This window comes from Balaenoptera physalus, assembly GCF_965194825.1.
Source record: "Balaenoptera physalus genome assembly, chromosome: 14".
NCBI lineage: Eukaryota > Metazoa > Chordata > Mammalia > Artiodactyla > Balaenopteridae > Balaenoptera > Balaenoptera physalus.
This window is the reverse complement of record NC_138893.1, coordinates 57,053,585-57,071,529: the sequence shown is the minus strand read 5'-3', so window position 1 is coordinate 57,071,529 and position 17,945 is coordinate 57,053,585. Positions and strand designations below refer to the sequence as shown.

Genomic DNA, 17,945 nt, shown 5'->3' with positions numbered 1-17,945 from the left:
GCCTCTGCTGCTACTCCTGCTGTAGAGCCCTTGGTCTTCACCCCTGACCCTCTCTACTTCTCTCCTGGTCTCACAACCCTGGCCAACATCTACAGGTTTCATCCATCCTTGGAACTATCAGCTAGTCTTGCTCTGGTACTGGACCTGACTTCCTGCTTTGATTCTTGGATCTGTCCTACCCTCTGTTCGGAGGGCAAATATCCCCAGTCTTGTACCTGGTCTTCCTAAAGAAAAGAATTGGTTTAGATCTGGCAGTCACAGCACTCTCCCAGCATCACAAGAGTAGACACGGCACAAATATTTTCTCCAGGTGCTGCCTGTCATCACCACCAGTGGACCTGGAATGCCCAGTTAGCTTTGTATTTGGGTTATTGAATAAGGTCTTTGAATAAGTAAGAGAGGTCTTTTCCAAAGGCTACTGCTAAAACACCTCAATGTTATTTTGGAAGGTAGACACAGAGCTCCTAACAAGCCTTTAATTGGGACAATATTCACCAAAATTAGTTTTCCTAAACTGTTGCTGTAATCATTGATTAGATGAAGACTTCTTAGGCTAGCATTCGACGCCTTTCTACACATCCCTGTGCGTGTCATTGATATTCCAATGTCACCTATTCTGGTTCACTGCTCTTATGGAACATAATCAGCTCATGTGGCCAAATATGAGGGTTGGAAAATAAAGACAGGACTTCCATTTTGGCCAAACTGGAGTGTTTACTATTTGATAATATGCCCTGAGATTTTCTTCCTTCTCGTGCTCATGGTTCCTTTCCTTTATTATCCTTCACTCTTATTTCTTCCTGCCAAAATCCAGCCCATCTTGCAAGGCACAGCTCAAATGTTCTGATCCATCAACCACAGGTGAGCGTTTCGTCCTTTGAAGCCCCAAAGAATCCAGGGCATTTATTCTGACTCACTTGGATGCGTGTGTGTGTGTGTGTGTGTATTTTATACTATAACCATTCTCAGGCTAAAGACTCCTGAGGGCACAACCTGTGTCTTACTTATATCTTAGCATCCTCTGCAGAAGCTTCTACCATGCCAGGCACACAGTAGCTAGATAAGTATTTGTTGAACTAATTTGTATGACCTTCTGAGCTAATGATGACCTTGCGAGGCAAAAGAAAGAAGGTAGTCCAGGAAGAAAGTCATCATTTCAGGGAAGAAGAGAAGGCTAAAGTATTTGAATAGTTACAAGTTCTAAAGGCAGAGAGGGTGGAAAAGAAGTTTGGCTGGAGGGAGATTGGCCTAAGGGCTGGAATGGACAGTGAGGGGAGGGTTGGGACATTGAGAGGATGGGACTGGGAATACAGGGGAGAAACATTCTCTGGGAAAGCCCTGCACCTGGGAATTGAGGTAGAGAAAATATCCAAGAATTCTCCTAGTTGTTCTTCCCTGTCACGGAAGAAAGGCATTACTTCTACAGACGTTTTCTGTTGTAAAATCCTAAACTGTTAGCTTCCTCTCCCCGCCCACCTTGTTTTTGAAGTGCCCTGCTCAAGGTCAGTGTTCAGATCAGGGTCAGGTGGGGTTTGTTTCTCTAGCAAGGTGAGCTCAGAGAGCTCAGGAACTCAAAACCCAGAGATGATTTCTGCTAGTGTCATTTAAGGATGGCTCAACAGCCCTTCTTTAACAGGATGTGCAAGGCTTCCTGGCACACTTAGCCCCACCATCATCTGAGAGAATGGGTCTCCTCCACCTAGGAGTCGTGACGGGGTTGCTGAGACCGGGACTCATGTTGTCTGGTACTGTCGATGGCCATAGTCTTGTTCACCTGCCCGGACTGCCTTCCGCCTACCTCCTGACTTCATACAAGGCTGCTCCCATCCTGTCTCCTGCCTGACTCTCCCAGTGGGCCCCTTGAGTCAACTCCTTTGGTCTTCTTTCTGTTTTGCTGGAAAAGTGGACAAGAATCAGATGATTCTGAGGTCCTGTGTTTGTTTTCATCTATGTGTGAAATGGGACCACTGCCCAAAGTATTAAGTTTAAAGGAGAGATGGTTTTAGGGGAGAGTTGAGACATTATGTTTTTTCCATGGTTTATTTGTGTTGCCAATGAAATACCCAATAAAGACATCTCAGGCAGCTCTAACAATTGAATTGGGGAATAAATTTCCAGGGTGGCAAATTGGAATTTGATGTTAGTCGTGCAGACAGTGACTGAATTTCAAAGAAAAGGGAGAAATGTAAAGAAAGGCCTACCGCTAGTGCCTGTGTTGTCCTAGCATGGCTTTGCTTTGGGCGTTCAAAATCACCTGGCTGGCAGATGCTTGGTAGGCTAAAACTCATGAGCAGGTGGGGTCTGGAATTAGTTTTGCTACCCTAATCCTTTTGCCCTGGGCATCACTGTTTTTATCATGTTACCACCATATGGTAATTTCCACTAGATTTTCTCATTCTTATTATGTTTTCTGATTTTTACTCCAGTTCCTCCATTTGGCCTAGATATGCCCAACTCCTTGCCAGCTGCTGCCTCTAGGGGGCGTGCCTCTCCCTGGTAGGCTTACCGGCTGTCTGGAGCCATGCTTAAAGAAACTACAGGGACTTCCCTGGTGGTCCAGTGGTTAAGACTCCATGCGTCCACTGCAGGGGGCACAGGTTTGATCCCTGGTCAGGGAACTATGGTCCCACATGCCCCATGGTGCAGCCAAAAAAAAAAAAAAAGAAAAGAAAAGAAAAGAAACTACAACACTAGTACCTTAGTCAGCCTTATTCAGCATTACCAACTTCCTTGAACAAGGATAGTTAATAGCTTTCAACTAGTAGTATATCAATTCCAGTGCATTGGTAGTGGTTTTCTGAATCCTCATGTTGAGAGTGGTTCTGATAAAATAGCAATGGTAGCTATGGTCTTAGGATAACACAGTAGAGCAGCATCTTTACATCACATCCACACTAGAACTTCCTGCTGCCAGGCCTCGCTCATTAGACCTGGCCCCCCATGGGTACCCTCTCACACCTGGGTATAGCCTGGGCTCATTATGCCTCTTAGGCTCCTGCAGGTGTGTTGTTAGCCTCTTAGAACAGGTCTTGAAATCATAACATGTCTGAACCAATTTGAATTCAGAAATTACAGTGTGTCTCATTGCTAGAGCTGAGACTGAGATAAAGAGATTGAAGGGCAGTGCAGTGTTCGTGGGAGGAAGAAAGAGAGGACATATCCAAAGAAAGCCCTGCCGAGGGCTGGGAAAAATAGGAGGAAAAGGGAATTGTACATGATGACGTACCAGAAGAAATTTTTGTAATTGTTTTATGATAACATAATTGTTTTACACTTGTACTCACAGGCTCTCTCGGGCTCTTTTCCAAAAGCTGACCATGAAGTTTTAACAGTTTAAGAGCAAACAGGATATTATTATTTCTTTGACTTTAATGTTTTTAAGAATGAAGATAACATGCTTTTAGGAAAGAACAGAAAACATTAAAACAACAACAACAAAAAACAACCACCTAAACTGTAAACACAGTAAAATCTTAGAATGACATACTAAAAAATATAACTAGTTAAATTCAGCTGTAGACATTCTAGGATGCTCTTGCTGTTTTTATCTTCAGAAATGTAAGATTTCTGTTAAATCTTATTTCATTAAGTATGTTAAGATCAAAGCTCTAGCATTTATTAGTTATTTGATTTTGGCCGTAGTTTCTGAAACTATAAAATGGGAATTATAATAAAACCTATCTCAAATGTATTTGAAGTGCTTAGCACAATGCTGGCCTAGCACATTGTAAATGTTCAATATTTTAACTATTATTATTATTATGGCTAATTTACATCCGGGATATATATTCCAGCATAATATAGTATACACTTTAGAGTGTTGAAGTAAACAAGCACTCACAACATCTTGAAATTCTGAGCAGGGGGAAAATATTGAGTAATGTAAATTTTATTTTGGTTGCCTAATATTCAGGGGAGAGAGGTATCCCTTTTCAAAATCCTATTTACTAATCCTTATATTTGATGCTAATGTAATATCATGACCTCATTTAATCTCTAACGGGAGTGGTGTAGTGTGCAGCATGCTGTGGATATAAAATGGAATCCAGAGAAACTGTTCAGGAATAACTGTGGGCCTAATTATGACTGAGGCCTGCCACGTCTGTAGCACCTCAGGAAAGCCTGGGGTCCCTGATGACGGTGGGCTGTGTAGTTGCCAAATTTTCACTGAACACTTAAATAATACCATTAGCTGCTTGATCTTCAGTAGAACACTGGAGAGAAGTTTAAAAAAACTTTTTTTTTATGTTGAGAACTAAGTATTCCAAGCAGGGAGACAGTTCTGTTTATTTAGTGGTTAAATGAATGGGCTCTGGAGCCAGAAGGACATGTGTTCAAATTTTGCCTCTATACTACTTACTAATAGAACTATTGAAAGGTTTACATGAATTAGGCATTATGTGTATTTAATGTAGTGGCTCATACATAGCAAATGCTCATTCATTCAGTTAGTAAATATTTATGGAGCATCTCCAATGTGGCAGGCAGTGGTGGAGGATGGGCAATGGTCTTGTTGTTGCTATAGCAAGATCAAGAGACCTGGAAACTCCCTGCTCACAGGGAGCTGGCATTTTAGTGAAGAGAGCTAAAAATAAATTAAAAAGCGGTAATAAGTGCTATGAAGAATAACAAATCAGGGTGAAGGATAGGGAGGTCCAGGGATCCTATTTTACAAAAGGGAGGTCCAGGGAGTAAATGTCAGCTATTATTATCTTTATTAACATTTCATTACATTACATTAGTTACATTTCTAAATCCTTTTTTGCTGAGAGAAGAAAAAAAAAATAGGACGAGTGAGAAGAGAGGGAGAGAGAGCGAAAGGCAATAAAGAAAAGCTAAGTGGGGAAAGAGTGAGGAATAAAAAGCCAACGAGGAGGAAAGAAAGAGGAAAGAGAAGAGAAAATGGTGTCATAAGCTGGCGCTGGGGTGCTGTGGGGAGAGGAAGGAGGTAATGGAATTCAGAGAAAATACTGTTGCTCTTTGCTCAGTGGACTTTAAAATGTTTAGCTTTGGGATGAGCAATGTAATGGTGCTTTCAGGACATCGTTCCGAGGGCAGGACTAGTGATACAATTTACAGGACCAATGCAAAATGAAAATGCAGGCCTCCTTGTTCAAAAGATTATTAAGAATTACAAGATGGTGATGGCAGAGCATTAAGCCAAGAGCCAGTTCTTACGCCCCGCATGGATGAGCCAGCTCTGTCTGAGAGCTTAGCGCAGAACCTGGCACACAGTAGGCGTTCAATAAAAGCTGTTGTTGAATGAAGAGAACCTGGGGCTAATTACTTTTGAACTTCTTTGAGGACTGGCCCATATTTCAGAAAAACTGATTTTATTTGGCTTCAATTTCAGATTTCCTTCTATTGTTCTCCCCTGTGGGATATGGAACAGATTCCTGGACACAGTTTTGCAGCAGGAATCCTCCCAGGCCTGGCTGGGCTTTGTTCACATTCTCTTGCACCTACAGACTATGGCCACCTGGGGTCACTGTACCAACAAGGTAGAAGCTGGAGGAAAGCAGCTGTCAAGACAGCCCCAAAGAGTGGCTAAAAGGCACAGGGAAGGGTTAGTGGATAAGAGCCAATATATAAAGACTGCCTGTACTCTACATTTTGATAAAGTTCTGCAACTATATAACAAAGGCTCTTAAACTCTTTGAGAAACATCTGAATGATATTAGCAAAGTATTGAGAGGATAAAGATCAGGAAGTCTGCTATAGGGTTCCTAGGAGTGAGAAAGGGAATCTTTCTGTAGAGCTGTACCCTACCTCATGAAACACGCTTTTACAACGTTAAGCTTAACATGAGAAGTATTTGCATGTGGATTATTTATTTAACAAATAGTAACTGGGCTGGTAGTAAACTCTACAGACATTGTCCCATGCCTGGAAATGGAGACAGACTCGCTGATTGTTCGGCACCATGATGTGTGTGCCTCCAAGGACAATGAAGAGACGCTTGACTTAAAGCAAGATCCGGAGGGCTCACTAAAGTGAATCCAGAACCAAGGGTCTAACCGAAAGACAGGGCCCCTGATTCCCCAGCCACAACAGGAACAACTTTCAGGCAGTTTCCTCCCATCCAGCATTCAGAAAAAAAAATGAGGTTCAGGTTCAGAGAACTCTGATACAGAATTAGGCTATTTTGTTAATGGTTAGAAAAAAAGAACAATATTGTGTCTGGTTTTTATATTTATTTTACCAAAGAGGAAGCTAAATTCCGGGCTTCCTGATTTAATAACAAATGTTGGATAATCCTCGTCTCCAATGCTCGTGCAACATTATACATATATTATCTCCTTTAATCTCCACACCACTTGGTGAGCTAGGGACTGTTATTGCTCCCAATTCACACTTGAAGAAACTGAGGCTTAGACAAGTTAAGTCACTCTACCGAGGCCCCACATCTAGTAAGAGATGAATTGGAATTTGAACCCAAACATTTAAATGCCAGACCAGGGCAGCTGCATTCTACAGCCTCCTTCTGAGGGAGGGGCTTTCCCAAGATTGTTTATTAGTCTGTAGACAAGTGGCTCAAAGTGTAAGTCGTTAATGATTAAGATTTTATCTACAGGTTAAACCCTTACTTTGCTGGTTAGTTTCCTGCCAAGACACAGAACGCTCTCTTGCTCTGATAGTCTCCTGCTCTGTCAGTCTTCCTGATATATCTTTTCCCTCCCGGAGTCCTGATGAGAGATTTCGGGTGGATCTCTGGAAGTCAATATCCACTGCCCCCAAAATAACTCAACATGCATGTGCTGTCTTCCAGTGTGCCCTACTACCCCCAACCTCTTCAGACCAGATTGACTAAGTCATTTATTCCTTGGGTAAAACAACATCGGAACAGTCTTCTTACCTGATTTTTTTTATTAACAGGAAAAACAGGAACAGCTGACTAGCTCCATCTTCTCCAACTCACTAGCTGTGTGGCTTTGGACAAGTGACCTAATCTCTCTAAGTCTCAGTTTCTTCAAATTAAATTGGAGATAGCAAAAGTACCCCACAGGGTGAAATTAGATTTTAGTAAAATTAGTACTAATTTAATTACCAAAAAAATTATGAATTAAATTAGTAAAGATTAAATTAGATAATATAAAGGGCTTAGCAAATAGTGCTCAGTAAACAGCTATTATGGTTTTTATTTTGGCCTATAGCTGAAATTCTTCATTTTGGAGCCTTTTAGAAATGTAGCACTAGGCCTTTTTTCACATGAATGTGTTTGTTATATCTACGTCCATAATTAAAATTTACATAGTTAGCTAGTTAGGACATTTAGCTTTAAATTCTTAGCAAAAAAACTTCAGGTACTCACGGAACTGTCAGAAGTCACAGAGGGAACCAGCAAGAGCTGTTTCAGAAGGAGAAGTGGTATATGGACTTCCTTCCATCTTGACTTGAGGGGAAGATACTGCCACTTAACGTTGAGGTAACCTCTATGGGCAGGTGTTGAAACAGGCCAGGAGTGAGGACTATGTAAGCAGGGCTGGCTTCCCAGGGCAGGGGCATTTGGAGCTGGGTTTAGATAGATGGCATCAGGGTTGGAGAAGAGAAGGGGAAAAGGTCTGGGTGATGAACACTCCAGAAAGGAATGCCCCACAAGTCTGGGGCATTGCCAAATAAGAAGCTGGCTCGTGCCTTATGTCTCCTCACCTTGCTTTCCTCTTCAGAACAATGAATTCTGGCCCTGCTCATCGTCTGAGCTAAGATAGCCTGCCATTTCCTGCAGAGAGAACTGGCTTTCTGTTCTCTTTGTAGGACAGTAAAAATTTGTTCTCGGATCTTATGTTTTGGTTTCAGGTTCAGTTTTCAAAAGGCTTATTTTCCCCTCTCGAGAGCTGAACCTGCATTTCAGATATGCTAACACCAGGTGGTGGTGCCTCAGCAATTGAGGACACAGTCTGCTAAGAAAAAAATTCAGTTTTTTACTACTCAATAAAAAGCAGTGGTGTGAAGGGCCAAAACACTAGGGTCTAGGTACAGGTATTTGGCTCCATCCAAGGATAAAATTTTAAATAACCAGAGGAATGGATGAAGTTTATATCCTCTGACAAAAGTCCATAAATATAATTTCTTGCATTGAAGCTCCTGATAAAAGTGAACATCAGGGAATTTGAGGTAACGTTTTGTTTGTGCTGCAGATTTCTATTAAGGCAACTGAATACACAATATTATAAGATGTTGTATTTAATGTCAACATATAAAGAGCAAGTTTGAAGAAACTAACTTTTTACAATTTGATATTGTTTTAATTCCTAATTGTTACCAATAATGGATTAATTAAACTCCTACCTACTCAGACCTGTTTGGAATGCTCCTTTCTAACTCATCCTGAACTCTTTCCAATGGCTTCAGAACTTCAGCATTGTCTGGTTTGAAGACCCTCCAACTTTCTCTCAGCCGTGTGCAGGATTCTATGAGGAACTATAAGAAATTGCAAAATTAAAAAAAAAAAAAGTCATCTCTGAACTTAAGGACCTTAACGTGGTGTGAAAATGCTGGTGGACTTGGGAAGAGATTTCTTTTTTTTTTTTTCTGTATATTTTCACAGCTTGAGGAAGTGAGATTACCCAGAGAAGATCTGGATTCTCTTGTACCATCAAGACAGTGGAAACAGGCTTGTGATAGGGTTTCTTGGTAGAATAAGTATTTGGATGTAGCAGAGCTTCCTTAGTCTTCCGAGCCAGTGTGCACCGAGGTCAGCCGTGTTTCGGTTCCCTGGGGGTCAACTGTACAAAACAAACAAAATTCAAATTATAAAAAGGAACTAATCAAAACAAGTGCAAACTCTTAAAACAGTTGTTGGTGGAATGGATATATGTGCTAAATTGAATCTAGAGTCAGTGGAGAAGGTTGTGATCCATTAGGGAAATCTTTATGAAGGAGATAAATCTGAGTTGAAGTTTCCAAGGAGGGCAGAAATTTCACATTAATAGGAAGGAGGACATTTATATATGTTAGTAATGTCTATTGGGCCCTTACTAAGTGTGGCAGGCAGAATAATGGTTCCCCCACAATGTCCATGTCCTAATCCCTAGAATCTGCAAATATATTACCTCACGTGACAAAAGGGATATTACAGATGTGATTAATGTTAAGACCTTGAGATAGAAGATTATCCAGAATTACGGGGTTGTGGCAAAGCTAATGCCATGGGTCCTTAAAAGCAGAGAATCTTTTCTGGCCTAGGTCAGAGTCAAAGGGAGATGTGACTACAGAAGAATGGTCAGAGAGATGCAATACTGCTGGCTTGAAAGACTGAGGAAGGGGGCCATGAGCCAAGGAATGTGGAAGGCCTCTAGAAGCTGAAATAGGTAAGGAAATGAATTCTCCCCTAGAGCCTCTGGAAAGGGCACAGTTGTGCCGACACCTTGATTTCAGCCCAGTGAGACCCGTATTAGACATCTAGCCTACAGAACTATAACATAATAAATTTCAGTTGTTTTAAGCTAAGTTTGGGATAATTTGTTCCAGCAATAATAGAAAGCTAACACAACATGGGACAGCAAAATGAGGTAGACAGTACTATTATGGTCATTTACAGATGGGGAAACTGAATTATAAAGGAACTAGTTTCTTGCACAATGTCACCCAGCTGTGGAATGAAGGACCAGGGAATTAAATGGAAGACACCAGTCTTCAGAGTTCATGCTCTTAATTATTATGCAATATCATTTCCCAGGATTTTTGTGGCAGGAGGATGGAAGTAGTAAGAGCTTCTAGAAAAAGCTCACTGAAGGAGTGAGTTACACAGCTGTATAGTAAAGAGCTTGGTTGCCTCAAAGGGACATTCAGAGCCCTGGATTAATGGAGACCAGAAAATATTTGTCCCTCAGGGCTAGGTATGTACTCTCTTCTTGATTAACCTTCTCAGTCGCTGCTTTGACCATGACAAACTGGTTTACTCAGCGTCCCACAAACACTTCACTAAACAGAACTCTTTTACACTAGTACCTTTGCCCAAGCCACCTGCCTTTCTTTCCCATCTCGCTGATGCCCACTGCTCTCAAGAGCTCCCACGCCTTATCCCAAACACAGCAACTTGGGGGCACTTGGGTTCAAGGACTTTGGCATGAAATCACACATTGCACTTTTATCTTTGCCATAAGGTGTCATAATTTTACGTCATTTACTTTTCCTGTCGCTTATAATTTATTTCCAAGTTCACTGGCCTCTGTGGACTTCGCGTGGGCAGGGACAGGAATCCACTCAGAGCAGTCGCCAGCTGGGATCTTCCTGGCTCATTCCTAAAATAAATCTTACTCCCACACACCATTTTGTTTTTCTTGAGTACACGTTTTCCTTTCTCTGACTCTCCACCACCCAGAGTACATCAGGCCTCCCTGTTAAACGTTCCCGTAGCTTTTATTACAGATTGTCGACCTCCCTCATTACTAAAGTATCCCCAGCGCGTAGCAGAGGGTCGGGCACACAGAATACAGGGATCTATGTCAAAGCCCAGCCAGTTAATAGCAACTAGGGACAAGTGCCGAGCGCGAGCTGGAGGTGACGCGTCTCCACTCCCTGCCGCCCCCGGCAGTACCTTGGCCTCCCGCAGGTGTGGAGACCCGACACCTGGTCGCGGGCCCGCGCGCTGCCTCCCACGCCACCCGCGCGCCCCTGCGCTGCCCGCCCCGCCCCTTTCCCCGCCCCCTCGCGCTCGCGCCACAGGCCGCTCGCCCCCGCGGTTCTCGCGGCGCCGCGCCTCGCTGACTCCTCAGCTTCCAGCCAAGATGGCGGAGAGCGGCGAAAGTCTGGGCACCGTTCCGGAGCACGAGCGGATCTTGCAGGAGATCCAGAGCACCGACACCGCCTGCGTGGGGCCCACCCTCCGGTAAAGCTCTCATCCTCTCGGGATCTCGGGCTGCCCCCTCCGGCCGCTCGTCGGGAGCCGGGCGGGTCGTCCGCCGCCGGTCGCGCGCGGAGCGACCAGACAGGTGGTGCGCGAGGGGGCGGGCGGGTGGCGACGCTTCAGGGCGGCGGGCCGGGACCTGAGCCGGGACCGGGGCGGGGCGGCACGGGAGGCTGCACCTGTCGGCGCGGCCCGCCTCAGCCACGGGAGCTGTCACCGCGCAGCTGGAGGGTGTGGCTGCCAAGGCGCCTCTGACCCCGGGAGCCGCGGCGCCGCCCCGCCTTCGCCGTCCAGTCCCGGCCCTGGCCTGGGGTCTCGAGGACGCGCTTGGGGCTTCCGGGCTCTCGGATCGTGCGGGGGCCGAGGGCGGCTTGGCTGTGGCGTGACCGAGGTACCGAGGCTCGCGCAGGTGGAAACCCTGGCGAGCTGGGCTGCCGAGGGCGTGGGAGAATTGAAAATGAGCGGGAGACGCCGGCACCATTATCTCCCCTCCCGCGCGGCCAGAGTGGGCGAGGAGGGAGCGTGGGCTGGAGGGGAGGAGCTGACGCTCGGGAACGCGCTGATGTGACCATGCGCTCGCTCGGCAAGCCTGGGGAGCTTTTACTTATTTACGAACGTTTCATTAATTTTGCATGCATTTCCCAGTTTATTTTAAAAAGAATCTCCACCCTTTAAAAATAGTACAAGAACAATGAATATTCCAGACTGAATACCTGCTGCCCTAATAGAATATTAGCCGGGTACTGTAGTGATCCATTAGAGTGTTAGGCACTTTCTTCAAGGATGAGTGCCTTTTAAACATAACGTTTCATTTTTCGCTGTGATGATAATGAAATTATTATTCACTTAGGGAACTTGGGACTCATTGGGCTTTAATCGTTATTATTTCTTCAGGATACATTCCTAGAAATGGAGCGCTGTATATTTTGTGGACTGAGGACGTAGTATAAAGTGAAGCCAGTTCAAGTTATGATGTAAATCCACCTTGCTCTGAGAATCCGGAGACATGGGTTCTTGGTTTACCCTAGTCTAACCACTGATGAAGCGTGCGGTCATGGGCAAAAATCATTTAACTTCTCTGAACCTTGATTCTTTATTTGTAGACAGGGGAGGGGTAGGTGTTTAGATGCCCAGAAAGCCCAGTACCTTAGGGACCTTGCCTATTTGTTTACTGCTGTATGCCTAACACGAAGCATGTGGTGGCATCTGATATATTTTTGTCAAATGAAGTTACATTTATGATATGATAAGAATAATTAGTGCATTTTCTTAATTTTTCAATGTAATTCTTTTCATAAAACTCTGCATTTGGTAATGAAAGTAGAAATCATAGCCTAAAAGGAGGCTTTGTTTTCCTCACTGCGTGGTGAAACTGAAAGAGTACAGTATGTGGTATAGTTATCAGAACAGTCCATTTTTGAAAATAGTATTGGTTATGAAGGAGATGCTTCTTCTTGAGAAAATGTGCTAGGCAGTATCCTTGATAGCAGATGAAATTGACTTAGAAGAAAAATTTGAAATACAGTTGGCTTTTGAACAATATGGATTTAAACTGTCGATCCACTTACACCTGGAATTTTTAAAATAGCAAATACCGTGGTACTACACGATCCACAGTTGGTTGAATCCGAGGATGTGGAACCCGGGATATGGAGGAAACCAGTGTATGGACAGCTGACTATAAGTTATATGTGGATTTTTCACTGCATGAAGGGTCCGAGGCCCTAACCCCCTCACTGTTCAACAGTCAACTGTATATTGAGAGATTTTTGTGACACAAATAGAATATACGTATTCATGGTGTTATCATTCTGTTCTATTTTGCTGGACATTTTTGTAATCTGCTCACTTTGTTGAAACCCACACTCTTTTCTTTAGCGAACTACGTTGACTCATACTTATCCTATATATACACTTGTCATCTCTCATTTATAAGCAGACTCTTTGCACACACATGTAGAAGGCACTATTAGTGGTCCTTTCTCTTGAACAGTTTAAGCTACTGTTATCTTTTCCCAAGGTTTCACTGAGTGAAATGCTAATACTAAATTTTAAAAAAACTTTCATTATGGGAAAATTTAAGTGTTTTAAAAAGGAGAAAAGTCTAATGGACCACATGAATTTATCATCTAGCTTCAATTCAACCCCTGGCCAGTCTCATTTGATCTCTTGCCATTTCCACTCTTCCTCACCCTGGATTATTTTGAAGCAAATCCCAGACAGCAGTTCATCCACAAATATTTCAGCATTAAGATTAATTTTTGTTGTTATTTCTCAATTAAGTTTTAGCTGGCATGTAGGCTTATGTTGTTATAGTTATTATTAATATTATTTTTCTTAGTGGCAGACTTTTTTTCAGCCTGACCTTTTCCTGGCTCACTTTTTATCAGGTCAGTCTTCCTGGAGGAAGCCAGATGATTAAATGAGAAGCATATTATACACTTTTCACAGGGCCTGGCATATGATGTGGTTCTTTGGCCACAATGGAATTAAATTAGAAGTCAGTAGTAGAAAAGTATCTGGAAAATTCCCAAATATTTGAACACTGAAAAACGCACATCTAGATAACCCATGGATGAAAGAAGAAATGGAAAGAGAAATTAGAAAGTATTTTGAACGAATAAAATGAAAACACTACATATCAAAATTTGTGGGATACAGCTAAATCTATACTTAGAGAGAAATACAACACTAAAACACCTCTAAGGGAAAAGAATGGTTTAAAATAATGGCCTCATCTTCTAAGTTAAGAAACTAGAAAAAGAAGAGCAAATGAAATCCAAAAGAGCCAAAGAAAGAAGATGATAATGATCAGAGTGGACATCAGTGAAATAAGAAATAGAAAAACAGTTGAGAAAATCAGTGAAACTGAAAGCTGGTTCTTTGAGATCAGTAGAATTGATAAGCTTCTAGGGGAAAAAAGGGAGCAGATACCAATGATCAATTCTCAACTCACTTTGAGGTCAACATTAACCTGATACCAAAACTAAACAAAGACATTTCTAGAAAAGGAAACTATACACCAGTATTATTAATACACACACTAGAACACTTTAAACAGAATTTTAGCAAATTAAATCCACAATATATAAAAATAATAAATGGGATTCATTTCAAGAATGCATGCTGGTTAACACTTGAAAAACCAACTGATGTAATTCATATTAAACTAAAAAAAATTATATGATCATCTTAATAGATGCAGAGAAAGCATTGACAAATCTAACATTCATTCCTGATAAAAACCCTCAGAAACTAAGAGTGGAAATTCCTCAGCCTGAAAAAAGGCATCTAGGGGCTTCCTTGGTGGCGCAGTGGTTGAGAATCTGCCTGCTAATGCAGGGGACACGGGTTTGAGCACTGGTCTGGGAAGATCCCACATGCTGCGGAGCAACTAAGCCTGTGAGCCACAACTACTGAGCCTGCGCGTCTGGAGCCTGTGCTCCGCAACAAGAGAGGCCACGATAGTGAGAGGCCTGCGCACCGTGATGAAGAGTGGCCTCCGCTTGCCGCAACTAGAGAAAGCCCTCGCACAGAAACGAAGACCCAACATAGCAATCAATCAATCAATCAATAAATCTTAAAAAAATAAAAAAAAGTCATCTATGAAAAACCTGTAGCTAACATTAAACTTAATGGTGAGAGACTGAATGCTTTTCTCCTAAAATCAGGAATAAAGCAAGGATGTTCATTCTCACAACTTCTATTCAACACTGTACTAGAGGTCCTAGCCAGTATAATAAGATAAGAAAAAAGATCTTGATTGGAAAATCATCTTTATTTGCAGACAATGTAATTATCTATAGAGAAAATCCTATGGAATACATAGAAAAGCTACTAGAACTGTTAAGTGGGTTTAGCAAGGATATAGGACACCAAATCAGTATGCAAAAATCAATTGTATTTCTATGTGCTAGCAATGAACAATCAAAAATTGAAATAAAAAATAGCATCAAAAATATGAAATTCATAGGGATAAATATGGCAAACAATGTGAAAGATTTTTACCTGAAAACTATAAAACATTGCTAATAGAAACTAAAGAGGACCTAAATAAATGCACACATATGCTGTATCCATGAATCAGAAGATTCAATAATGTTAAGATGTCATTTCCCCCAAACTGGTGTTTAGATTTAAGGCAATCCCAATAAAAATCCAGCAGTTTTTTTTGGTAGAAATTGACAAACTGATTCTAAAGTTCATATGGAAATGCAAAAGACCTAGACTAGCCAAACTAACTTAGAAAAAGATGAAAAGTTGGAGAACTTACATTACCTGGTTTTAAGATTTATTATAAAGCTACAGTAATCAAGACAGTGTGGTACTAGCATCAAGCTAGACAAATAGATCAGTGAAACTGAGAAGACTCCATAAATAGGTTTACACATATGGTCAGTTAATTTTTGGCAAAGATGTAAAGGCAATTCATTGGAAGAGATAGTCTTTTTAAATAACAGTAGTGGAATGTCAGATATCTATATGCAAGATAATGAACTTTTAAATGTATTTTGCATCATATTTAAAAATTAACTCAAAATGGATCGTAAACCTAAACATTAAATGTGAAACTATAAAACTCCTAAAAACTACAGGAGAAAATTTTTGTGACTTTGGGTTAGGCAAAGATTTCTTAGATACTATTACAAAAGCATAATACATAAAAGAAAAAATTGATAAATTGGACTTTATCAAAATTGAGAACATCTGGTCTTCAAACACTGTTAATGAAAAGACAGGCCACAGACACGGAGGAAATATTTGCAACTCATATCTCTGATAAAAAAAAAAAAAAAATTGCATCCAGAATGTATAAAAGAAGTCTTTGAGACTGACTGATAAGAAAGCAACCAATTCATTTAAAAAATGGGTAAATCCAAATGTAAAATAGATAGCTAGTGGGAAGCAGCCACATAACACAGGGAGATCAGCTCAGTGCTTTGTGACCACCTAGAGTGGTGAGATAGGGAGGGTGGGAGGGAGACGCAAGAGGGAGGAGATATGGGGATATATGTACATGTTTAGCTGATTCACTTTGTTATAAAGCAGAAACTAACACACCATTGTAAAGTAATTATACTCTAATAAAGATGTTAAAAAGAATGGGTAAATGATTTGAATGGATACTTCACAAAAGAAGGTATGTAGAGAGTAAATAAGCACATGGAAAGAAGATTAACATCATTAGTTATTAGAAAAATGCAAATGAAAACTACGGGGTAAACCACCACACTATTGGCATGTCTAAATAAAAGACTGACCATACCATGTATTGGTGAAGTTGTAGAACAACTGGCACTCTCATATATTGCTATGGGAATTTCATAGATGCTGTTTTTCAGGTTGAGGAAGTTCCCTTCTAGTCCTAGTTTGTTGAGTGTTTTTATTATGAAGGAACATTGAATTTTTCAGTTGCTTTTTCTGCATCTGTTGAGATGATCATGTGGATTTTGTCCCTTATTGTATCAAAATGGTGTTTTACATTAATTAATTTTCAAATGTAAACCAACCTGGGGTTTGCAGAATAAATCCCACTTGGTCATAGTGTATAATCATTTTTATATGTTGCTGGATTCCATTTGTTAGTATTTTGTATAGGATTTTTGCATGTATATTCACAAGAGATATTGGTCTTTTATTTTCTGGTGATGTCTTTGGTTTTGGTATGAGAATAATACCTCATAGAATGAGTTGGTTAGTGTTCCTCAATTGAGATGAATGTGTTTTTATTTCTCTCTTTGTTTTATTTTTGTGGTGTATCACATTTATTTATTTATTTTTTAATGTTGAATAACTCTTAGATTCCTGGGATAAATTCCATTTGGTCATTGTGTATAATCCTTTTAACACGTTGGATTCAGTTTGCTAATATTTTACTGAGTGTTTTTACATATATATTCATAGGGGATATTGGTGTGTAGTTTTCTTTTTTATGATGTCTTTATCTGGATTTGGTATCAGAGTAATGCTGGCCTCATAGAATGAATTAGGGAGTGTCCCTACTCTTCCGCTTTTTGGAAGAGTTTGTGAAGGAATAGTGTTAATTTTTCTTTAAATAGATGGTAGAATTTGTCACCAAAGCTTTTCTTTCTTGGAAGGTTTTTGATTATTGATTCAATCTCTTGTTATAGGTCTGTTCTGATTTTCTATTCTTATTGCACCAGTTTCGGTAGTTTGTGGTGTTCTAGAAATTTGTCCATTTCTTCTAGGTTATCAGGTTGTTGGTATAAAATTGTTCATAGCATTCCTTTGTAACCTTGTTTATTTCTGTACGATTGGTAATACTGACTTTTCTTTTATTATTGATTTTTAGTAATTTGAGTCTTTTTTTTTCTTGGTCAATTTGGCTAAATGTTTGTCAATTTATTGATCTTTTCAAAGAACCATCTTTTGGCTTCATTGATATTTCTCTATTGTTTTCCTATCATCTATTTCCTTTGTAGCTAATCTTTATTTCTTTTCTTTGCTTCTTTTAGGTTAATTTGCTCTCCTTTTTATTAGTGTTTTGGGAGGAAGGGTAGGCTATTGATTTGAGATCTTATTTTTAAATACAGGTTTTTGCAGCTATAAATAATTCTCTAAGTACTGCTTTAGCATCATCCCGTAAGTTTTGGTATTGTGTGTTTTCATTTGCATTCATCTCAAAGTATTTTTAAAATTTCCTTTGTGATTTCTTCTTTGAGTCATTGGTTATTTAGACGTATGTTGTTTTTTTTGTTTTTGTTTTTGTTTTTCAAATTATCTATTTATTTATTTACTTTAGCTGTGTTGGGTCTTCGTTTCTGTGCGAGGGCTTTCTCTAGTTGAGGCAAGCGGGGGCCTCTCACTGTCGCGGCCTCTCTTGTTGCGGAGAACAGGCTCCAGACGCGCAGGCTCAGTAATTGTGGCTCACGGGCCTAGTTGCTCCGCGGCATGTGGGATCTTCCCGGACCAGGGCTCGAACCCATGTCCTTTGCATTGGTAGGCAGATTCTCAACCACTGCGCCACCACGGAAGCCCCGTATGTTGTTTAATTTCTATGTATTTGTGAATTTCTCAAATGTCCTTACAGGGTTAATTTCTAATTTCATTGCATTTGGTCAGAGATCATACTTTG

At 40.9% G+C, this 17,945-nt stretch overlaps 1 protein-coding gene across 8 annotated transcripts in view; it reads left to right on the top strand.

Moving 5' to 3' along the window:
- Positions 1-17,945, top strand: part of EXOC6 (exocyst complex component 6) — a 219,496-nt gene that overhangs the window by 13,376 nt on the left and 188,175 nt on the right. For 3 of the 8 annotated variants that reach the window (XM_082423670.1, XM_082423667.1, XM_082423665.1), the window contains exon 1: positions 10,679-10,831. The exons of 3 other annotated variants lie outside the window; for them this stretch is intronic. In XM_082423670.1, the coding sequence (XP_082279796.1) occupies positions 10,731-10,831 (101 nt within the window). In that variant the 5' untranslated portion in view covers positions 10,679-10,730. Of the gene's footprint in view, positions 1-10,678; positions 10,832-11,106; positions 11,241-17,945 lie in introns of those variants that run through there. 2 more of the 8 variants (XM_082423668.1, XM_082423671.1) reach the window with 2 other exon arrangements.